Source organism: Capricornis sumatraensis, chromosome 3, assembly GCF_032405125.1.
Source record: "Capricornis sumatraensis isolate serow.1 chromosome 3, serow.2, whole genome shotgun sequence".
In the NCBI taxonomy this organism is placed as follows: domain Eukaryota; kingdom Metazoa; phylum Chordata; class Mammalia; order Artiodactyla; family Bovidae; genus Capricornis; species Capricornis sumatraensis.
The window spans coordinates 23,677,820-23,703,351 of NC_091071.1; the positions used below are offsets into that span (position 1 = coordinate 23,677,820).

At 38.7% G+C, this 25,532-nt stretch overlaps 1 protein-coding gene across 1 annotated transcript; it reads right to left on the bottom strand.

Annotated features, from left to right (window-relative positions):
- Nucleotides 1-1,505: 1,505 nt before the first annotated feature.
- On the bottom strand, nucleotides 1,506-23,991 carry LOC138075361 (acyl-coenzyme A synthetase ACSM4, mitochondrial). Its single transcript, XM_068967068.1, has 13 exons — nucleotides 23,791-23,991; nucleotides 21,650-21,860; nucleotides 18,314-18,521; nucleotides 12,320-12,463; nucleotides 11,434-11,590; nucleotides 9,168-9,247; nucleotides 7,453-7,576; nucleotides 6,738-6,818; nucleotides 6,499-6,600; nucleotides 5,905-6,032; nucleotides 5,713-5,812; nucleotides 2,741-2,860; nucleotides 1,506-1,592 (listed from the first exon to the last, which is right to left on the bottom strand). Exons 1-13 carry the CDS (start codon nucleotides 23,989-23,991, stop codon nucleotides 1,506-1,508), a joined length of 1,743 nt encoding a protein of 580 aa, XP_068823169.1.
- Between the last annotated feature and the right edge of the window lie 1,541 nt (nucleotides 23,992-25,532).

The following is a 25,532-nucleotide window of genomic DNA, read 5'->3' on the forward strand; positions in this document are numbered from 1 at the left end:
TGCTATATGAATAGAAAGGAACTTGTAATGCAGATGAGGCTGACACTTCCTTATATATTTTTAGAATGTTAACTTAATAAGTTGAAGTTACTTTGAAAGGATGATAACAGCATTCTAAGTATCATTGGAGGAATGTGAATAATAGGATTTTGGTGCCTTCATCAGACTTTTTCCAAGACAAAGATAATTTTATTTTGATAGTGCAAGACTCTGGGACTCTGGGAATAAAATTGGCTGTATGCATACAATTGTATGGAACTAGGTTTGTTTTATTTTGTGAAAGCTGCTACTCTACATAAAAGATTTTGATACAGTAGTTTGTTTTAATCCCCTTTTATATTTGTATTTGGTAAGGCCTAAGTATGACAAAAGGTCTTCTGCAAATACAAGGTAGTACTGTGTTCTGTTGGAATCTGAGTTCATTCATTGAAAGATTTATTTTCAAGTTTACCAATTGTTTATTTCCACTAACGTTTGAGCATATTATTTTATATATGATGGGATTCCAGGGTGGGAATGGAGTACTTTTTCTCTTTTGATTTTTATTTTAAAAAATTACTTAACTCCACTTCAGTGTTGTGGTTTAGTAAACTTGTTTTGCTTTATGGAGGAAAGTGTTAAATTTTATATTTTAAAACATATTTCTCTATGATTAAATATGATTTCTGAATGTTATTTTTACTTGTATTTTGCTTTTGATATGGCCAGATATTCAGCTTTTTTTTGTGTGTGTGATAGTTCCTAATGTTTTCAGAAAAATAAAATTAGTTCCCTAAAGACTAGTGTTCTCTGTCTCTACTTTTTCTTTCTGCCTCTTAGTAAAGCTCTTGCTTTATAATTGTAATTATAAAGTAGTTTAATCATAATAGATGTTTTTATGTCAAATTATGAATTAAAAGTCATGTGCATTGTCCAAAAAGTAAAGATACAAATATTAGTTTCTCTTCAATAACTAAAAACTTTTAAGCATTTATGTCTAATTCAAATGTTAGATATTTTACAGTAAGTTTGCTTCAAAATGAAGTATATAGTACAGTACTTAATTAAGTTCATTTATTGACTTTTGAATTCTTTAGAGTCCTTACTTTAAGAGTAGTATTTTTATTCACCTTAAAGAATTAGTAGCATATAAAGATTTTAAGTAGAAGAAATTGTGTCTTGAGCATTTCTCTTAGAATAGCTCTAATCCTTATTTTGAAAAGATCAGGCACAAGATAAATTCATTGTCCATTATGCTTTTCTAATTAATCATTTGAGTCCTGTTTTAAACACTACAAGCCATTTATCATTGCCTTTGTTGTTTGGTCATCATCATTTTCTTCCCAAATATTTTTAGATTTTTACTTACTTATTTTTTGGCGAAGTGCAAAACAAAACCTCAGTAGAGTTTTTCAACCAGGAAAGATCGTAAGCATTTTAAGAGAGTAGTCACTCAATTATTGGGAAGCAAGGACTAAAAGAAAGCAGCCCTGTTCACTGCTTAATGCCGCTGTGTTCTTGTCAGGCTATGTTCGACCCCATTCACGGTCTCTTAAAACATTGCGTTTGATTTTCCCAGTGATTGTCTTTGGGAGTTCTTTAACAAATTCCACCTAGTTAACAGAAAAACATATTATGAGACACTTGATCATTTACTATCCCCACTAGTAAAGCATGTGACTTTTAAGTGTCTGATCAACTGTCTGTTGACTTTCAGTGTCTGTTGTGTGAAGCTAATTGAATGTCTTGGTCACCAGAAACTGTTCTGTTTATATATAAAGGTGACAGTGGAGCTCCATCATGCTGGTTTTTAATGCTGGTTTGCTTTACAGGACAGTCCCTTTATTCTATTGCCTTCCTCTAATTCAAACCAGACCTAGGTCTCTACTTCCCCAGGGAGATGGAGGCCACAGCTAAACGCAAAGAGAAACATCAAGTTAATTCTCTTTTTTTTGACCTTTTAAGAACTGGGTCCTGGAAGTTCTGGGGAGGTTTTTTAAAGATAATTTTGAGTATATACAATTTTCTACTTAGGCCCTGACTTAACAGTAAAATACTTTTTGCTCTCCCTCAAGATATGACTGCTGTATTTTAAAATGCCCTCAAACATTTATGAAAAGAAACTAGGCACTGATTAAGTGAACTGAATGGAAATTAGGTTGCTTAGGTTGAAATTACCTTTTAGCTGAAATGATGCCAATTGAAACAATTCTCATGTAGAGGATCAGTCAATATCAAATAATAGGATTCTAGGACAAGAAGGAAATTGTAGTGCCATCTGTGTGTCTTTATATAGAGTTGTCCTTAAACCCCTCCTTTGGAGGTTTCAGGAAAAATTCCCCAGTTTCTTTGGATAATATTTTCTTCCTGTCCCTTGAATTTGATCCCTTAATATTTAAAGTCACATGCTTTGAATTTAGAAAGGTATAGTGGGCCAAAAGTACTATGATAGATAAGTCATGTGCTGTCTTTGAAAACAATTGGCCACTATTTTTTTTCCTCATATGAAATGGGACTGATTAGTCTGATAAGGATCTTTAGTAGTTACTTAGTATTGTAGAGGTGACCAAAGATTCTACTTCTTCAAATATCTGTAGTATCCTAATATAAAGTATTTTAAATCAAAATTCTTAGAGCTAAAGTTGAAACAGGTGTCTTCTACTTGTATAATGAGTTACTATAACATCAAAAGCTAATATATGTACTTACTAGTTTAGATACTTATTTGGTAACACATTTAACTTTTGGGCACAATACTTGCCTTTCTTGGATACTTGTAAGGTGCAGTTGATTTTTTGACATGATCCTGAAGTTCAAGAGTTAATTTCTCTGGGTTGGATGATTTAAAGGGTGCAGATAAAACAACAAAAGCTTTCACTACCTGTAGGGGGGAAAAAATCAATTTATATCAATATATTTCTTTTTCAGACACATCAAAGAGTTTGGAATCAATGCTGAACACCAATACTTAATTGTTTGTTAATAGTAGGTTGAGTAATGCATGCATATGCTGGAGATCACCTATGAACAAAGCTTGAATACAACTATACAGTGAGGTTTTGAGATCTAATTCCAGATAAATGGTTTGAGAAAGTGAGGAATGCAGTGGTTCAATAAAGCTAAAGGCTTCATTTTATTTTCATGTCACATTAGTATTTAACATTTCAACCAGACTAACCCTGTTTATTAAATAGGCAGTCCTTGATTGACAGGTAGCCACTTATTCCATCATACTTAAGAAGTAGTAGAGGATTGTTAGAGGTTTAGAGAATATGTGTTTTGAGAGGGTTTTGAGGAGGCCTGATGGAGAAAGTGTGTATGTTGAGAGATTGACTCAGAGAGGACTGATCTACTATAAAAAGTCTTTCTTGCCTGATACTTTTTGCTTCTCTTTGTAATACTACTTAAAACCCACTAACTGAGGTGAATATAAATTATTAACAATTCATACATTGATTCTAATTCATGTTTACTTCTGATATTCAGCTGAAATAAGTTAGTTATATTGAGAGAAGGAGAATTTGGTGACAGGAGAAAAGTATTTTGGACAACAGGATCCATTGATCATGGAGGTGATACTGGAGGTATGAGTATGGGATCCACAGAAGGTCACGTATAATTTGAGCCAGGAATACAGAAAGAGATGTGGGGGAATGCTGATAAGCAAAGTGTTTTTGAAATTTTGACATAGAGTATATAGGAAACTTCCATGAAGAAAAGAAAATTCTCTCTTCCATACTATTTGACTTCCTCCTAGAACTAAGGCTGGAGCTTCCCTAGTGGCTCAGATGGTAAAGAATCTGCCTGCAATGCAGGAGACCTGGGTTTGATCTCTGGGTCAGGAAGAACCCCTGGAGAAGAAAATGGCAACCTACTCCAGTATTCTTGGCTGGAGAATTCCATGGACAGAGGAGCCTGGTGGGCTACAGTCTATGGGGTCACAAAGAGTTGGACACAACTGAGCTGTGGAAAATTCTTAAAAGAGATGGGTATACTAGACTACCTTACCTGCCTCTTGAGAACCTGTATATAGGTCAATAAACAACGGTTAGAACCAGACATGGAGCAATGGACTGGTTCCAAATTGGGAAAGGAGTCTGTGAAGGCTGTACCCTGCTTATTTAACTTACATGCAGAGTGCATCATGGGAAATGCCAGGCTGGATGAAGCTCAAGCTGGAATTAAGATTGCCAGGAGAAATATTAATAACCCCACATATGCAGATGACACTACTCTAGTGGCAAAAAGCAAAGAGGAACTAAAGAGCTTCTTGATGAAGGTGAAAGAAGAGTGAAAAAGCTGGCTTGAAACTCAGCATTAAAAAAACTAAGATCACGGCATCTGGTCCCATCACATGGCAAATAGATGGGGAAACAATGGAAACCATGAAAGACTTTATTTTCTGGGGCTCCAAAATCACTGTGGATGGTGACTGCAGCCATGAAATTAAAAGACACTTGCTTCTTGGAAGGAACAATATGACAAACCTAGACAACATATTAAAAAGCAAAGACATTTCTTTGCCAACAAAGGTCCATATAGTCAAAAATATGGTTTTTCCAGTAGTCATGTATGGATATGAAAGTTGGATCATATGAAAGGCTGAGCACTAAAAAACTGATACTTTCAAATTGTGGAGCTGGAGAGGACTCGTGAGAGTCCCTTGGACAGCAACAAGATCAAACCAGTCAATCCTAAAAGATATCAACACTGAATATTCATTGGAAGGACTGATGCTGAAGCTGAAGCTCCAATACTTTGGCCACCTGATGGGAAGAACCAGCTTACTGGAAAAGACCCTGATGCTGGGAAAGATTGAAGGCAGGAGGAGAAGGGGGCAACAGAGAGTGAGATGGTTGGATGGCATCATTGACTCAATGGATCTGATTTTGAGCAAACTCTTAGAGATAGTGAAGGACAGGGCAACCTGGTGTGCTGCAGTCCATGGGGTCCCAAAGAGTCAGACACAACTGAGTAACTGAACATCAAAAACTAAGGCTACTTTTGTCATTCCCTGAAGTCCCTTTCATTGCGTCCTAATTAGGATTGTGGGATTTGTTTGGGAACTTGGTCACAATCTCCTATTTGCACTGTTTCTGTGAGAACGTATAGTCTGAATTTCACGACAATCATACATATAGTAAAATCTGCTTTTGCTTGTGCAGTATCTGGTCTTCCCTTTTCAGTAACAGCACCCTGATTTGCCTATGAAGGATTACTTTACCTCTCTGATGGGGTTGACACTAACTCCTATGTCCAATGACTGGCATATGATCCAGGTTGAGCCAGACAGCAAAGAGTCTTTGCAAAGACAGCAAAAAGCTGTCTCCTTTCTAAGATGTAATTTGTTAAGTATATCTGGAGTTTGTTACCATCAGGTGGGAAGTACCTGCCCAAATAGTGCCAACATAAGGAACAGCAGAGCAAGAAATAGAGAGAGACTAAGTTTTGCTAACATCACATGGACCCTTGGATTTGTGAGCCAATAGATTTTTTTTTTTAAAGAAATATAAGTCAGTTTGAGTTGAGTTTCTGTCATTTGCTACTAAAAGAATCTTAAAACATTCCCTTTGGTACACAACTCACTTGTAAAGTTAATTGCCTAGTACATACTGCCGTGTGTATGTCTCATAATGAGTATTACATGACTACTTTTGATTCATTCTTTAAAGTGGCTAGATGGGCAACTTGAAAATACAAGATTGCCACTTTAATTAGTGACATTCATACTACCTCTCCTCTGACTGGATCTGGACTGCTGACAACAGCTGATTCAACAACCGCTGGGTGCTCAATTAGTGCACTCTCCACTTCAAATGGCCCAATACGGTACCTAGCAGGGGAAAAGAAACCTTTGATATCTACACCTAAGTAGAAGATTCCCTTGGTAAACTGTGGCTTTCTAAAAGTACCAAATGTACATACCCAGAGGATATGATGACATCATCAGCTCTGCCAACAAACCAGAAATAACCATCACTGTCCATCACTCCTCTGTCTCCAGTGACGTAAAAATTCCCTCTTATGGTGGCAGCAGTTTTCTCTGGATTGTCCTATGGATCAAACATGACACTGGGGATTAGTTTGAGCAGAACAGAAGAAGGGGTATGGCACCCATGAAGTGACTAATACATTTCATATTCTATTTATAAAAAAAATTTAATAAGATAGTTCCTGGTAAAGAATACAAAATAATACAAGAGTATAGTAAAAAATATTATCTATGCCACCATAGATATGCACCCCATATCTACCTCCCCTCACCCCCTAAAGCCTATCCAGGTGTCCTTTCTGAGGACAACCAAAGTAGCTGGTTTCTTTCACATAGAGTTTAATCTTTACAAAATCCTTAGGAGAGAGATAATATATATATATTTTCATTTTACAGCTGATGAAATAGACTTGGATTTTGTGACTTGTCCAAGGTTACATAGCAAAACATGTGGGACCCAAGTCTATATGACTCCCTATTATACCACCTTTTCTATTAAAGTCTATTAAAGTTCTACATTCTTGTACCACATATTCAGAGAAGAAACAGAAGGGTCGTGTAGATGTTAGCCTGAGGGCAATTTCCCCTTCTTTTCCAGGTGGTAGGATGTTGCCATTTTCATCTATAATCTAGAATGAAAGAAACAATTTTGGTACCGAAAACTTTCTTTTCACAAAATGAAACTGGGTTAGTAATAGTTATGTAACAAATAGCAGAAACCTGAAATAGTCTCTCTTCTTTGTTGAACCAGTTCGGTATTACCCACCTGGACATCGTAGGGTAGTACTCCTTTCCCCATTGAGCCTGGCTTAATTTCTTGTCCTTTCTGATTGGCACAAATTATTCCCTATTAAGAGAATATATTTTATGTCACTATGTAAAAATTCATTTTTTTGTAGCTATTAATATATCATGACAATGAAATCCAAGACCCAGTTTTGACTGATTTTTCAAGTATTTGAGCTCATCTTCCAAAATATATTATTTGAGACTAGTAGTTCTCAAACTTGAGTATGTGTCAGTTAAAACACATTGCTGGGGCTCCATCCAAGTTTCTCATTCACAGGTCAGGGAGAGGCTGGGGTATTAGAATTTGTATTTCTACCAAATTCATGGGTGCTACTGATACTGCTGGTTTGGGGACTATACTTTGAAAATCACTCCTTTTGGCTGAGTACCATTAAGTGCACCTTAAGTTCTATTAAGCCCCACTGGGACTCTCTGGGGTCCTTTCCAGTGCATTGGAAAGATGAGCTATTCAATTTTGAACCTCTTCAATCTCTAACACCTCTGAGACTTAGCCTGTGTGAGAAGGGGGCAGGAAAGCCAAGAATAATCATAATTCCCCTTCAGTCAAATCTAGTCTGGCAATTTAGAAGTTTTAGGAAATACCATCACAATTTAGAGCATGATGGAAACACTTCAGGGGCTGAGTTGACAGTCCTGGGGTTGAAAGGCTAAACTTTTTCCATTAAACATACCACTTCTGTCTGTCCGTAGCCCTCATACAGCTCCAATCCAGTTTGCACTTTCCACTGTTCCAGCACCTCTGGATTGAGTGGCTCCCCTCCTGTCAAGCAATGCCGCAGCTTCTTGAATTTATATCTGGAGAGAGAGTTTCACTGGGGTCTTTGGGGAGCAGAACATGAGTGACTTTCATTGCCAGATAACTAGGACATTGGAAACAAGCAAACAGTGAGGAAGGGCAAGTCTTAGGAAAGTTCACTCAGAGAATATTTGTTGAGCACCTACTCTTGTCAGACGTTCTAGGCACATGGGGTATGTTATGATCAAAACAGTTTCTTGGTAGAGTTTACATTTTAGCAGGTTATTCAAGAGAGGAAAGTGTTGGAGAAAATGCTAATAATGATATTAAGCACTTATTAAGAGCCAAGAACTATGCCAGCTAATATTAATTGAACATTTATGACGTTACAAGGGCTTATGGAGCACTCTCATGATCTTCACAAACTCTGTTTTACAGATGAAAACATTGAGGTTGAAAAAAGTTAAAGAACCTGCCCAAGCCCTCCCAGATGATAAACAGCAGAGTTGAATAATCTGTACTCTACACTTATCACTTGTCAAGTATCTCATTCAACAAACATGCTGCTGTTGTTGAATTCTTACCACAACCCGTGAGGTGGCTCTTAAATACCTCTTATGGATGGAGTTAAGGGAGCCTTAGCAAGTTCCTCTTGAGTGATTGCGATCCACTATTAGGAGCAGAGTCTCGCCCATTTGACTTTGTAGCATGAGCTTTTAACCAGTGGCTTACTACTCAATTGCCCAACCAGGTTCAGGTGAGAAAGTTTGGAACAGCTCAATTGTAACATAGTGAGGTCCATAATGGGAGGGAGGGTTTGGTAGAATATGAATTGTGCCTATTCAGAATAGAAGTCCTTGAATTAATCTTAAAATTTGAGCAAGACGTTCACATTCTGAGGGCCACAAGGAGTTGATTAGGAAAAGGGAAGATTCATGTTTCCTTTATTGTTTCTCATAGCTATCTCCCTCCTAGACATCCACACCTTGGGGGAACAAAGGATGCCTTTTTTCTGTTTGTTTTGTCCTTGAAGGATCCAGGTTTAGGGGAGAAGCAGGTGACTGTAATGACTTAAATTTTTCTTCCTTTCTCTCTCCTTATGTATTAAATTCATGTTAGTTAAATAAATATACTTTGCAACTTCACCTAACGTTCAGGTGATTTGGCTAAGTTGAATATAAGCTTTAAGTCATAAGACTTTATTAACTTCAAGGCAGTATAAATATAGATGTGTGTGTGTTTTTGTTTTTTTTAGGGTGGGGTGATGAAAGCGCTGGGATTACAGAACTCTTGTTGTCTCTGGAAAAACGTTCTGTTGTTCCTACAGGGTTTCCCAGTGATTCTTAAACTGGGGATGCTGGGGGCCAGGGGTGGGAGGTTGCCCTCTAGGACACTCTTGGTAATGTCTGGAGACATTTTTGATCATCACCACTGATGGAGAGGGAAGTCCTACTGATATAGATTAACAGTAGTTAGAGGTGAGGTAGAATGCTACAAAGCCAAGGACAGCACTCCATGACACAGAATTATTTGGTTCAAAATGTCAGTAATGGTGAGACTGAGAAACTATCTTGTACTGAAAAGGGGAGATCTGTGTTGCTGGATTATAACTTTTGTTTGTGGTTCAAATGGAGATTTCTGCCCAAATACCTCTTAAGGTCTTTTTGCACAAGCATCCGGTACACGGTGGGAGCACTGCAGAGGGTTGTGATGGGATAAGTGGTAAGCGTCTGGATGATGGAGAAAGACAACATATCAGCAGTGGTTAATTAAAGGCAATGACTGGAGCTGATGTCTACAACCTCCTCTTTTCTTTCATTGACATGCGATCATTTCATGGAAAAATACCAATAACCTCAGATATACAGATGATACCACTCTAACAGCAGAAAGCAAAAGGAACTAAAGAGCCTCTTGATGAGAGTGGAAGAGGAGAGTGAAAAAACTGGCTTAAAACTCAACATTAAAAAAACTAAGATCATGGCATCTGGTCCCATCACTTCATGGCAAATAGATGGGGAAACAATGAAAACAGTGACAGACTTTATTTTCTTGGGCTCCAAAATCACTGTGGATGGTGACTGCAGCCATGAAATTAAAAGACATTTGCATCTTGGAAGGAACGCTATGACAAACTAGACAATGTATTAAAAAAGCAAAGACATCACTCTGCCGACAAAGGTCCATATAGTCAAAAATATGGTTTTTCCAGTAGTCATGCATGAATGCGAGAGTTGGACCATCTGAAAGGCTGAGTGCTAAAAAACTGATGCTTTCAAATTGTGGTGCAGCCTTGAAATTAAAAGACACTTGCTTCTTGGAAGGAAAGCTATGACAAACCTAGACAACATATTTAAAAAGCAAAGACATCACTTTGCTGACAAACATCCATTTAGTCAAATCTATGGTTTTCCCAATAGTCATGTATGGATCTGAGAGTTGGATCATAAAAAAGCCTGAGTGCTGAAAAACTGATGCTTTCTAATTGTGGACTCTTGAGAGTCCCTTGGACAGCAAACAGATCAAACCAGTCACACTTAAAGGAAATCAACCTTGAATTTTCATTGGAAGGACTGATGCTAAAGCTGAAGTGCCAATACTTTGGCCATTTGATGTGAAGAGAAAACTCACTGGAAAAGACCTCAATGCTGGGAAAGATGGAAGGCAAAAGGAGAAAAGGGTGTCATAGGATGAGACGGTTAGAGAGTATGACTGACTCAATGGACATGAGTTTGAGCAAACTCTGGGAGATAGTGGAGGACAGGGAAGCCTGACATGCTGCAGTCAGTGCGGTAGCAAAGGTTCAGACACAATTTAGCAACTGAATGAGAACAATTTTAATATTTGTATTTAATATTGCATGAAACATATATCAATATTATATTAATATATAATTTGTCAATGACATATATTTAAATCTTACACATTTAATATTTTATAAAAAGAATATTTTACTTTAATATTTATTCTCATTTTGTCTCTGAATATACTAAATAAGAATACTAATAATGTTATAATTATATGTGATGTTATATTAATATATTGTTAAATATTTCTATTACATATTATAACACATTTAATACTTCATGAAAGAGAATATTTTGTAAATAATAAAATGTTCTTATTTTATAAATGTTGGTTTTAAAATTGTAAAATTAACTTATCTACTTCAAGTCACTTTACAAATCTGATGTAGAAACCCAAGTTCTTATGTTACTCTAAATTTCTGTGGAAACTCACAAACCATCCCGTCAAACCAGTTGGCAAAATAACAGGGTGAGCATAGCTTTTAGTCACACACAGGTGTGGTGTTTTTAATAATAAGCATTTTGTTAAACTTGATTGATCATTCATGGGGTTGAAAAATAATTGGCCTTGAATCACATTTTTCTAAAGGCTAAAGAAACTGGAGCCATCTGATATCTCATTCTAGCTGTTGCTGGCTAAGAATATTGGGTTCTGAGAATTAGCAAAGTGAGAAGCACAGGGTGGAGGGAGAATGAAAGGCGCTACTTTGGGAGAAAGGTGACACCACCCTCAATCTCCTCTACACAGGAATTCGGATTTATCAACTCTTGTCTTTGTTTCACTGAAACAGAAACCAAAGATTTATTTAGGCTTGAGACTTAATCTGTTATTTAGAACCAGACTCTCAGGTGGCCACTGATTTAGAGATACTAGCAAATCCTGAACAATTTGAAGCACAAGAGGGGTTCTTATGCTTAAGAGCGTTGTGGGTGTTCCTTCTTCACTCTGTTAAATACATTTTAAAGCCAAGTCTCTGGAGACTTTACTTCTTAAAAAAGAAATGATTTTCTTAAGCCCAAGAAGTCCTGCATTCTGAGGAATCATGTCTCTCTGGTTTGGGGAAAGATGAGAGAAACCTAACTATATGTAATTTGAAGTAGTGACTTACATCCAGGAAAGTATCGGTGTCAAACTGGGCCATCCGATGCACAAACACACAAGCTCCTTGAAGCCAGGAGGAAAACACACTGCCAATGGCAGCCTTGATCCAGCCAGTGTCAGACATGTTCCATATGATATCTGTGGACTTCAGGTCTAGCCAATACCTAAGTGATATGGGGAAGCAACAAGAAGACCAAGCTGAAATAAAACGAAGAAACAGGAAAGTAAACAAATTTGTGTCCTTAAGGAACAGCCTTGCCTTGGAACCTCAGTGGCTATGGAGAAGGGTCGAAAGAAGCCCCACGGCCGGCTGAGCGGTACTACCTCTCATTCTTGTTAGAGGACTTTTCAGAATCTTAGGTAGTCTGAGAGTAGAGTGGGAGTCTGGGTTTGGCATGGTTTTCCGAGTTTGTCCACTGAGGTGACAACTATTTACTGAGCAAATATTATATGATAGACATTGTTCTATAGCAGAGGGCAAGGAAGACCAGATTTCTGCCCTTGTTTTAGGGAGATAGATAGTGAATAAGTATCTAAGTAAATATCATAATTTCAAATAGTGATAAATGCTATGAGGAAAATGAAATAGGGTAATGTGATAGTTTTATGACATCTTGGAAGGCCTTTCTGGGTGGGCAAATTTATGTGGCCAAAAGGAAAAGGAGCCAGACATGCTGTTGTGGGGACTGAATCAAGGTCAGTTTCTAAGTTCTTGCTTGACCAGTTGGTTAGATGGTACAATTTCCTGAATTAAGACATTGAGAGTTCTATTTTGTAGATGTTTCATCGGAATAGCTAATAGCCATCCAAGTAGAGGTGCCAACTAGGCAATTGGATATATATGTTGGCAACTCGGGGTATAATTTAAAAAAAAAACCAGTTTTCCTCCTTACCTTCCACAGAGGGTATACCCAATTCCCAGGCTGCTCTGAGAGTGTTGAGCCATCTTGGGAGAGCCTGTGGTCCCACTGGTGAAATAAATGGCCATTGGTTCTTGACTTTCTGTCTCCACACAACTATGCTCTGCAGAGGCAGTTCTGTAAAGTATGGTCCCCAAGATGATGACTGAACATGGCAGAACAGTTTAACTCTGATATTTCTTTTGCTTTGCTGCTTATGCCTTTTTGACACCAGAACGTAATCCAAAGCCTCCCTGAGAGAAATTTCTCAGGAAAACTTAAAGGGTCTTCACAGCTATGCTGTGTGGCTTGTGAGATCTTAGTTCTACATCCAAAGATTGGACCTGTACCCTTGGAAGTGAGGGCATAAAAACTTAATTGCTTAACCACTAGACCATTAGATTCTCCAGGCAGGAACACTGGAGTGGGTTGCCATTTCCTTCTCCATGCATGAAAGTGAAAAGTGAAAGTGAAGTAGCTCAGTTGTGTCCAACTCTTAGCAACCCCATGGACTGCGGCCTACCAGGCTCCTCCACCCATGGGATTTTCCAGGCAAGAGTACTGGAGTGGGGTGCCATTGCCTTCTCTGAGTTACTGAGTTAGGAATGGGCATATGATGCAATTATGTCAAAGGGATTTAAAGGCTTTATGAGACATGTTTCCTTGTTCTAAAGAGTGATGAGGGAGGAATACTGCCAGCCCCTACCCCATTCATCTTGCTTTTTGACCTTTGGATATTGTTGCAAGAGTACTTAATGCCTGGAACTAGCCTAGCCATGTTGGAATCACAAGAGGGATTATCATCCACACTGAGGATGGCATGATAGAAAGATGAATGAATTTATGTCCATGCTATCTTCAAAAAAACACTGAATTAACCAACTCTCATTCCATTCTACCTCTGTACTTCTTATTTGTAATATAATAAATTTGTATTGTTTAAGCCATGCTTACTTGGGCCTTCTATTGCTAAAATTAAGAGCATTTTAACTGATAATAATATCTGCGTAATATTGTCTGCATAGACAGCCCCAACAATTCCTTCCATCCAGGCATGCCTCACTGAGGAATGGAGCCTGTGTCCTCTCTTCTTGAATCTGGGCCTGTCTTAAGATTTGCTTTGACCAACAGAACATGACAGAAGTTGTGCAACTTCTCAGCCTAAGCCACAAAGGCTTTGTAGTTTCACTTTTCACTGGAACACAGCCACCACATAAAAATGTTCAGACTGTTCTGCTGGAGAGACAGGGCATGCGTGGGAGAAGAGAAATGTTTAGCTAACACCAAAGTCTCAGACTTATGAGTGAACCCACTTGGATCCTCCAACTCCAGTCGAGCTGATGTGGAGCAGAGATAAATTGCTTCTGCTGAGACTTACATGAATTTCTAACCCACAGAATCTTGAGCAAATAAAATGATTGTTTTTACATCACTAACTTTTGAGTTGGTTTGTTACTCAGTATTTGATACCCAATTATTGAGAGTCTCTTGGACTGCAAGGAGATCCAACCAGTCAGTCCATTCTAAAGGAGATCAGTCCTGGGTGTTCTTTGGAAGGCCAGTCCATTCTAAAGGAGATCAGTCCTGGGTGTTCTTTGGAAGGACTAATGCTAAAGCTGAAACTCCAATACTTTGGCCACCTCATGCGAAGCGTTGACTCATTGGAAAGGACTCTGATGCTGGAAGGGATTGCGGGCAGGAGGAGAAAGGGATGACAGAAGATGAGATGGCTGGATGGCATCACCAACTCGATGCACATGAGTTTGTGTGAACTCTGGGAATTGGTGATGGACAGGGAGGCCTGGTGTGCTGCAATTCATGGGGTTGCAAAGAGTCGGACATGACTGAGTGACTGTACTGAACTGAACTGAACTGAGAACACCTATGAATTTTTGAAACTCACATATAATCTTTTTAATATCTCAAGTTGAAGGAAACAGAGTTGATGATACCATTTTAATCCATCCTAATTAAATTAAGCTTGCCACTGAAATTTTAAAACAGTAAGGATTAATGATATAAACACACACTATATTGTCAAATATAGTTTCATGAAATATTAATGTGGTTTTCTTGGTAACTTGTCTATCCCACCCCTTGTCCTCCCTCCCCAAATAAAAATAGACCATTCAATTGTATTTACTTTTTCAGTAAAATATATGGTGAAATTGGTATGTGTTGGACTGCAGAAAGGGGAATGTCATCACAGTATCTGATACAAACAAGCAAACACAAACAAACCAAAAATTCCCAGCTCTCTTTGAATGCTTCTTAATCTAGTATGTAAAACTTTTGATATAAAGCTTTTGATTTTTAAAACAAAGAAACATAATTTGTGAGTGACAAGTAGATTTTCAAGCAGTGTTTCCACTGTATGACTTGTGTCTTTCTTTGCATACCTGAGTTATATATATAATCAGTTTTTTGGAACTGATTAAATGCTGATAATTCCAGATTTATATCCTTACCTCCTTGAACCTGAGACTCAAATATCTACCACTTGCTACACATTTGTTTGGTCTTAGTCCCCCCAATCCAGTGGCTCAGACAGTAAAGAATCTGCCTGCAATGTGGGAGACTGGGTTCGACTCCTAAGTTCGATCCCTGGGTTGGGAAGATCCCCTGAAGGAGGACATGGCAACCCATTCCAGTATTCTTGCCTGGAGAATCCCCATGAACAGAGGAGCCTGGCAGGCTACAGTCTGTAGGGTCTCAAAGAGTCAGACATGACTGAGCAACTGAGCACACAACTTTAAACTCTTTCTCCAGCTGATAGTATCCCACCCACTAAGTCATCCGAGTTAAAAAGTAGAAGATTCCTGCCTTCATTCTTCATGTCCAGTCAGTCTCCAAATCCTCTTAGTTCTCTCTTTAGCGTGCCTCCTTCTCTCAGTGCTACTCATCAGAGCTTGGACTTAGAATCTCATCATTGCTCCCCTAGATAAGCCTTTCAGATGGTCTCTCTGATTCCAATTTGGTTTTATTTAAATTTATTTTTTATGCAGTTGCCAGAGCAATCTATTTAAAACTGGAAACTGACCTTGACACTTCACTTCTTAAAATTCTTCATTGGCTTCCCTTGTTCATGTGTGTATTAGTTGCTCAGTCGTGTCCGACTCTTTGTGACCCCATGGAACACAGTCCACCAGGCTCCTCTGTCCATGGAATTCTCTAGGCAAGAATACTGGAGTGGGTTGCCAGTTCCCTCTCCAGACCCCTTGTTCATAGGGTCAAGTTAAAAATTTGGCATACATGTTCAGTCTTTGGGCTTCCCTGGTAGTTCAGCTGGTAAAGAATCCACCTCCAATGTAGGAGACCCTGGTTCTATGCCTAGGTTGGGAAGATTCACTGGAGAATGGATAGTCTACCAACTCCAGTATTCTTGGGCTTTCCTAATGGCTCAGCTGGTAAAGAATATGCCTGCAATGTGGGAGACCTGGGTTTGATCCCTGGGTTGATAAGATCCCCTGGAGAAGGGAACAGCTACCCACTCCAGTATTCTGTCCTGGAGAATTCCAGGGACTGTATAGGCCATGGGACCGCAAAGAGTCAGCTCTTTATATGAGAAGCCAGTGTCTGGCCTCTGCTTGCTCTTCTGACCTCCTCTCTGACTTCATGTTTCCTTTTCTAGCCACCCCAAACTGCTTGCAGTCCTTTCTTTGCACATTCTGGGATTTTCTTTGCCTCCATGCTTTTGTTCATATAGTTCTTCTTCCTGGAACACTGTTTTAAGCCCCTTATGATCAGAATCCAGGGTCTTGAGCTGAAGGGAAGGGTCCTTTTTATTAGGACAGGAAAAGAGAAATATCAGTCAGGCCCATAATTTTAACTGTTTCTCCATTCTAGTATAATATTCTGGAAAATGTTCATGAACGTCTATCCATGGGAGACAGAAGTTGAGTGAGAAGCCTTAAAGTGAACTCCCAGAAGACTGACTCTAACCAAAGGAAACAGTCCTAATTATGGCTGTGTGTGGTTTTCTGAGAGAACAGCCAGTTGTAGGCAATTTATGGCTCTCTTTTCCTTAGCTTTCAGAGAAACAATCCATGTCGGTTGTCAAGTTATGACACTCCAAAGTTGTTGGTTTGAAGTGAGGATTCCCTTTACCTGGAAAAACACTCCCCAAATGTATAAATTTCAATTTGAAATTCATGTGAGTTCAAAGTTCTCTGTCTCCTGTGGATTTTGTGATGCTTTAAAGGTTTTCTGGGGACTCAACAGAATGTGGCAGAGTTGTTTAGGACAGGAGTCTTGAAAGTGGGGGAACTTGCTGCCTAGGAGTGTATGCAAGATGACTGGGATGAGAAGAAAATAGAATTTCAAATTACATGTATTTTAGAATTCATTCTTTAAAATAATTATTTTTTATATTTGTTTGGTGCACAAAAGTACATGTATATAATTTATAAATAAATAAATACAGATGTATTAGGGGAGTGTGTTAAAAATATTTTACTGAGGAATATGCATATTCAATTGAATAATACTACCTTAGGGAATTACTGCACTGCTGAATGGCTTTGTTAACTTGAGACTAATAATAATTATAAATTACTATAAATGTTACAGAGTGATTACTCTGTGCCAAGCATTATGCTAAAAACTTCACATGCTTCATCACATTTGATTTTTACACAACTCATTGGGGTAGATACTATACTATCTTTATTTTATGGATAAGATACAGAGTTTTAGAGATGTTACTTGACTTATCCAGAGGTACTCAGTTTATGAAAGACACAAACAACATTCTCTGGCATAGCTGTGGGAAAACATTTTGGGTTTGACCAACAGGGTTTAGTTTTGATTACTAGTAAAATTTTATTCCAGCAATGGAAACTACCTTTATTCAACAGAGTTTATATGTCTTCTTTTCATAAGTTAATCAAAAGTATTTTTTAAAAAAACATAAGCTACTTAACAGCTCTTTGAAGGATAATAGATTTAATAAACATTTTACCCCCTTTTTTACAGTTTAGGAAGCACTTTCTTGCTTATTAGCTTATTTTATCCTCAAAACAACACTTCAGACATGTGCATCCCTATTCTACATATAAGGAAAACTGAGGTTAAGTGTGCTGTTTTGTTCAGTCCTCAGCAAGCATTTCTTAGGGCCCAACTAAATGGTAGGAACTAGAAATAGAGTGATCAGTCAAACAGACAAACAGTGCCTTTGCCTTCTTGGAGCTTACTGTTTAGAACAGGGATGGAAATTTTTTTCTGTAAAGACCTAGATAATAAATATCTTAGGCTTTGGGGGTCACAGAGTCTCTGCCGTAGCTACCCAACTCTGCTCTTATACGATGAGAGCCATTCTAGACAATATGTACAGAAATGAGTGTGGTCATGTTCCAACACAACTTTATAAAAGTGAGTGCCATGCCAGAATTGGCCTATGGGTCGTCATTTGTCAATTGCAGAGGAGGAAAACAGATAGTAAATACAGGAACAAATGAGTGGATATGATATTTGGATAGTGATGAGTACTATGAAGAACACAACAGGATGATGTGGTGGACTAGCTTGGAACTCTACTCTAGACATGGTGGTCAGAAATAGTCTCACTGAGGATAAGACATTTGAGTTGAAATTTGATAGGACGTCATCAACTGTGAAAAGGACTGGGGAAGAGCATTCCAGATAGAAAGAAACAGCAAGTGCAAAAGCCCTGAGGTAGACCAATTTAAGGAAAGAAAACGGTGGCCTGAGTCAAGGCAGTGAGAGTTGTGGGAGACGTGCTCCAGGACTTAGGCAAGTGCTAAGTCAGGTAGGACACTCATCTCAAGCCCTGGTGAAAAGGAGGGAAATGGAAGCAGAGCTACACCCCTTTCTCTGTCCTTAAAACGTTTTTATTAGGTGATTTTTTCCTGAGAAGGAGCCTGGATCAACCCACAGTAGGCAAGAGTCCTTGGAGGCTAGGAGACTCTGAGATGTAGTTGTGACTGGTGTTATTGCTGGCACTGCAAGTGATGTGGGGAAAATACTCACTGAAATAACTCTGGGAAGCTGAGCCACCCATTCTGGCTGTGTGGAGACACCAGGAGTTTGGTCTTCAAGTCTGGACACTCAGACACAATGGATTCCACTGCTGGGATCACCTCCTCACTGGCCACAATGCACTTGGCCTTGGATGCACGTAGCCGATAGAGGATATCTTTTGCTGTCAGCTGGGTTGTTCCTGGCATGAAGACAAGCCCTGGGAAAGAGACAGGCCTCTGGATAGACCATGGACTGTGGAAACTTGGGCTTCGTGCCTGCGTGGCAAATAGCTGCAAAATCTAACCTTCAGCTACCCTTGTCTTGGTCTCCAGGGACATCCCACAGGACCCTGATCTCTGAGAGATCCTTAGAGCACTGGCTTCAGAGTCCGACAGTCCCTGGATCTAATCCCATTCTTGCAACCTACTTGCTTTGTGACCTTGAACTTATTGCTTCATCTCTCTGTGTCTTCCTCTCCTTCTTTGTAAAATGGGGAAACTAATAGTAAGTCTGGCATATAGTAAGCATTATGCTGTTGTCGTTTAGTTGCTAAGACATGTCTGCCTCTTTTTGCCACTCCATGGACTGTAGCCTGCCAAGCTCCGCTGTCCACAGGATTTCCCAGGTAAGAATACTGGAGTGGGTTGCTATTTCCTTCTCCAGGGGATCTTCCAGATCCAGGGATGGAACCCACATTTCCTGCATTGGCAGATGATTCTTTACCATGAGCCATCATAATGGTGAGCTATTATTATGTACCATTTTAGTCATTGTCATATAACACTTAAACAGTACTTTACATTTTACAGCACTTTACAGGTTTACATTGTCATGAATATCAGTTCATCCAATCATCTGAACCTACCGTTTCCAAATGAGTTTGGCAAGATAAGCCACTAGGGATAAGAGAAGAAATTAGAATTTTAAAAATTTATTGGAGATATGGAATTCTGTTTATGACTTTATCTCATTTTTGTATATGTTTTATAATATACATACTGTATTAGCAAAGTAGAAACTTAAATAACTATATTCAGATGGGAGTATATGTGTCCCAAGAATTTTTTTGATAGATTGTATAGCCAAAAATACTTGGAGACCACTGTTCTAAGCAACCATGTAAATCAATCCAGTTGTTGCCATTTGACGGAATATGAGCCAAGCAAGTGGAAGAGTCAGCCCTCAAACCTGGGTTTTCTCAGTGGTCTGTGTTCATTGATGTGTGCCTACACTACTTTGGCAATGCTTAATTTATTCCACAGTTTCACATCATTCTAAACATTGGCCTGTGATGGGCCTGATTTTAAAGCACTAGTTCCTTATGAGAAGAACATATGTGGGGGAATTAGATGAAAAACAGAGGGAAAGTGGTTTGCACTTTCTAAAGCAGATCAATGGCAACAAAGTGGAATGTATGTAAAGCATTACAAAGAGTCACTACCATTTATTGAGTATGTAATATATGCCTGGTATCTCACTTAAAATTAATCCCAGCAGACAGATGACAACTAGCCCAGGGGCTGTAAAGTAAGTGGCAGAACCAAGATTCAAAGATATACTTCCCAGACTCCTAAGACCTGTGTCATAGACCAGACTCCTTATTTCTTGGTGAGTTCCCTGAAGTAGGCTATATAGGAAGATATGGAGTTGAATTCCTAGCAAGGAAACTTTAATTACTGAATATATTTTAAAAGCTCTTACATGTCATCCCCTCTTGAGAAAATGAATAAATATTTGATGTGATAAGGAAGTTAATCAAGAAAATATCTCATCATTCACTCATAAAAATATAAGATTATTTTGAAAACCACTTGTTCTTAGTGGCTCAGAAATTATTAGTACTCTTGGGGGATTTGTGATGTGGATGTATTCAATGGATAGCTTGGGGGTCAGGAGAAAGTTCTCTTCTAGTGAATTTCAGATTTTCATGCTTTCCAGCAAAAACAAAGTATTTAGCTATGTGGTGCATAGTACTAGTATCTCAGTGTTTACTGAGATTTAATTATTCTGAAGTTGAAAACTTAATCCTCAGGCACTTGTTTAACATTTAATTAATTGTATATTTTTGACCATTCTGCTTGTGGTTTTGTTTTTAATCTCAGCATTTCACCAATGGCATACATTATGTTAAGTAATATTAGTATATTTTTATGACAAATAAAACCTTTAATCTCTTTCCAACCCATAACTGGTTTCACATTTGCAAATTCCTTTTTATAGTGAATGTAAAAAGAATTTTATATATTGCCATTTTTATGTAATATTGGCAATGAGAGCATTTTTCAACACTATTATGAAATCCTTATAATTATTCTTTTAATGACATTCCAGCAAATTGAAGCATCATAATTTCAATTAGCAATAACCACACCTCCACTAAACTTTATTCTCAGCTAGTTTTTATGTTATTTAATAGTTCCTATATAGTTGTTTCCATTTTTTCCTATTATTAATGATATTGCAACAAGTGTTTTTGTGTTCTGTATAGTAGCATATCCTTTGGTATTCTTGTTTATTTTTGATTGACTTATAAACATTTTTGTTGTGTGTGCAAACTTTTTCAGTAAAAGGCCAGATAGTAAACATTTTAGGCTTTGTGAGTTGTACCGTCTCTATTTCAATTAGCAATTCTGCTGTTGTAGTGCAAAAAGAGCTATAGACAATATGTAAATGAGTGAGCATGGCTGTATTCCATTAAAACTTTAAAGCTTTATTTACAAAAATAAATGGCCAACTCATTGGCCGTGGTTTCTTGAACTCTGTCCTAGAAAGGAAAAGAGTTCTGTAGAAATTTTACTGGGGTACATTATAAATTACTACTGTGAGAGAAAATGTGTCATTTAATACATTAATTTTCTGGAAAGAGGCAAAGGTTTTCCAGCTGGAATCTACAACTTTAGTCTTAAAAGTCATTTTGTTATAAAGTCCTTTTTTCTTCCTTTTGTACTGCTATGTCAGGGAGAATCCACATGTATTCAGAGAAGTAAGTTCTGGAGCATCTGGATGAACACATCATAACCAGCACTGCAAAGAGGTATTGGTACACACATTTGCTTTAATAGAGTTTTGTGTTTAAGCTCCAATTGCATAGCTTTCTAGCTGTGTGACTCTGGGCAAACTTAACCTTTCTGAACATCAGTTTCCTTTCTCGCAAAATGGGCATCAGTAATCCTTACCTCTTGAGGTAGTGTTTTATTATTGCATCATGATTGCTTCTAATTTCAACCCAGTTTTTCTGTTCTTTGTAAGCATAACTTCAGTTAGGACTAACAATTCAGAAAAACCTCTACTTTCAGTCTTTTTCTGTTTCTGCATGATTTAGAAATGTTAAATATTGGCACTGACCTGTTCTCATACAAGCCACGTTTATGAGCCACCACTCTGGGATTCGGGGAAGAATCACAGCTACTCGGTCTCCTCTCTCTAAACCACAGGGCTTGGTGAGCACATTGGCAGCCTTTCGGGACAAGGAGCCCAGTTCTCCAAAGCTCCATTTCACCTCATCCCCTTTGCCATTCACCCACCACAGGGCTGGGTTGGCTGGTCTCTCTCCTGTCTAGGTATGCATAGGCACATGGGAAAGAGGAGAGAAGGCTTGAATGAGTGGTCATCAAACAGATGGGACATATTCAGTATCTTTCCCTCAGCACTTGTGCTGGTGGAGCCCAGTAACAGAACCCAGTTTGTCTGTGGGGGAGCCACTGTTCTATCAAATACCGCCTTGTTGAGACAACCCACCAGGGTGCCCGTCCTTCCCTGATCAGCGTGTGGGCCTGTGACCCAAGTTGGGCCAATCACACCTTCTGTCCCTGATTTAGAGTTTTCTGAGAAGAACAAAAATATAGAATATGGCTGGAGCAAAATCTGTCTATTAGCTCTTGGTGCTTGTGCATCTCTCCTGCTTCCTGTCCTTGTGAAAACTTCAGCTTCCAACCCAATTTTGTGACCTCTCCCACATCCCTTTGATAAATTTCTCTCTTGTTTAAGTTAGACTCTCTTCCAACCAAAAGCCAAAATGAATGGACCAAGACTGATTAGGAACTTATTTTTTACCCCAAAGGCCAAGCTATGGCTTTCGTAGGTAACCGAGAACAAGAAGGAGGGCCTTTGTGGAAGGACCTTGATTGCTTTCTGGAGCAAATTTCTTATACGTGATTCTAGAAGTCTGTACTGTAAAATCTCTTTGCTTTCTGTATTATTGGGGGAGATATTACTCCCCTTTTCTTCCCCTATCTGGAAGGCTCCCTTTACCTTCCCTAGTTGGAAAATACTTCGAAGCCCAGTTCTCATTTCACTTCTTTGGTCAAGTCTTTTTTTTCTCCCACTTCTTCTCCTGACTTCTCTGGGTTCCTGCAGCTTTGTATGCACGTTCCCATTTATTCCATTAAACTTTGTGATATCATAGAGGCATCCCTATCCCATGGATTAAAGCTCTGTAAGATCAGAAGCTGGCTCATTTACCTTTGAACTGGTGAACTTGGATAAATAGCTTAACTTCTGTGAGGTTAAGTTCCTTATCGGCAGCCCCCTTATCTGCAGGGTGGTGATGGGGATTTGATGAAATAATACAGATCAGTATTTCTCAATCGTTCGTCGTTTGAGTATCACTATTGTTCCGGATCTGTCTACACTTGTGCTATTGTTCTTTGTATTCTTCTTTACATTGTTGACTCATTTTTACTTGAATACTTTACTTAAGAAGGAAAATATGTTTAATTATTAATACCACCATAATGGGTAAAAATTACTGAACTTGCTAAAAATTACTGAAAAATAAGTATGTATACTGAAAACAAAATATGTCCCTACATTTTAGCTAGAGATTTTCATCTTCTACCTGTGCTCTCTGTTCAAAAGTGAGTGTATCAAATATAAGAGAGATGCTAAAAACAATGGATTTGAAGGAAGACTGTCCATTCTATTTACTAGGAAGAATTAACTCCACATATTCAGTACCTTGTACATCTAGTATGTATTCTGAAGCACGGGCCCTCACAGAGCACTTTGGTAAGCATTGATAAGTAAAGTGTTCAGTTTAATGCCTGACTGGGGGTGGGAGGTCAGTATGCAGGGACCCTGACCTGGGGATACACTAAACACTTCATAAAATGTATCGCTTTTTCCTTCTCAACCTCTGCTTCTGCACCAACGACTATTCATTAAAACAAAGCTCAAATTACTGTTTTTTTGTGACCAACCCAAACAGAAGAATTGGAGAACAAAGAGCTGCTATGTTCAACTTGGGGAAAACGAGGGGAAAGAGGCATAATTCCTTGAGTAACCATGATGAGGGGGGCTGAGGATGAAGACAGCCATACATAGTTGTGGTGCAAAGTTCTTCCCTGGAGAGAGAGAAGGGCAATTGGAAAACAAAGGAAACCAAAAGGTATGACAGAATGGAATTAAAAATGGCCAGAGAACAAGGAAATGGAAAACTGAGAGCTAGGTAGACACCGAGCATTTAAAGGAGGCCCGTCATCTTATACCTTCTCTTTTTGGGACCACTGGTCCAGCACATCCCCAGCAAAGTTAAAGTTCTTAGGCAGTGATCTCTCACAGCGATTTATGGCTTCGAAGTCGGCAAGAGTCAGAGGCGCCCCCAGCTGGTGACTTTTGTGAAAGCGCTGGCCAGATAGCTTTGTGAGCCAGATGAATCTGAATGTCTGGTAGCGGAAAAAAATCTTCATGGTTCCAAAGGGCTTTGTTAGCTTGTGTGGATGTGGAAATACTGCAGTCTGTGGGGAAAGATTGGTGAGGAGTGTTAGTCTCTCCCCATGCTCTGTGGTGAGATTGGGAAGTGGACCTGTAGCTGTGACCCTCAGGAGTTTGGAAAATACCTGAAAACACCCCATCCTTCTCTACAGCTGAGGATTTAGCCCCTGATCAGTCCTCTACTACTAGACTCTTCCTCTTCATTCTCTTTGTTACCAGGCTATTCTTAAAAATAACAGCAACAACAACAGCCCACAACTATGGAGCTGTCAAGCTCCTATCTTCTGTTCCTATCTTCTTCCCAAACACATGATAGACAAAGCAGAATATTTGCTACCTGGATCGACATTCCAGACCTCCTTCTCTCTGCCTCATACTCTGTTCTAACTCTGTCTGCTAAGTCCTCTCTCGAATTTCCTCTTCCACTAAAGCAGCCTACTCACTTTTCATAAATGTCTGTTCCCGCCACTTAGATTTAACCTGTCATTCCCCTAGTTTCTGGGCCATGCTACCTGCTTTCATTATAGCTCTTTAGAAACCTTGGTTTAAGTACTGGATCAGCCATTTTCTGGCTGTAGGGCTTTAGGAAAATTATCTTTCTTACACCTCAATTTCCTCACGTGTGAAATGGGGAAAAATACAGCACCTCTCTCCTAGGGTTATTATGAGAATTTAATAAGATAATGTCTGTAAAATGCCCAGCATGTAAAAAGTGTCTTCAAAGTGTTAACTAATGCTATTGTTAAGATCATTTTCATTAGCATAGTTCCATGAAACAGTCTTACAATATGAATCAGGAAACTTGTGATTTACTCTCAACTCTTGCAAAAGTAGCTTTACAACACTGGTAAAGTAACCTTCCCTTTCTGTACTGCCATCTGCATTCTAACGTTTTTTCCCTAATTCTCTGATTTATTTTTTCATTTGAATTTCCGTAACATGCATCTATACTATTCATGCAACAGTTGTCTACCTTGTGTCATTTACTCTTGTTTTTAACATATGTGCCTTGTCTCCTAACCTATCTTGATGATGTGAGTAGAGGCTATGCTTTGCACCCTTAGCACTTAACATGTCTCATACAGCTATCTTCAGTAACAGAGACTGGAGTACCAGACCACCTTACTTGCCTCCTGAGAAACCTGTATGCAGGTCAAGAAGCAACAATTAGAATCGGACATGGAATAATAGACTGGTTCAAAATTGGGAAAGGAGTGCATCATGGCTGTGTATTGTCACCCTGTATATTGTTTATTTAACTTATATGCAGAATACATCATGCAAAATGCTGAGCTGGATGAAGCTCAAGCTGGAATCAAGATTGCCGGAAGAAATATCAATAACCTCACATATGAAGATGACATCACCCTATGGTAGAAATCAAACCTCTTGATGAAGATAAAAGAGGAGAGTGAAAAGCTGGCTTAAAATTCAACATTCAAAAAACTAAGATCATGGCATCCAGTACCATCACTTCATGCCACATAGATGGGGAAACAATGGAAACAGTGAAAGA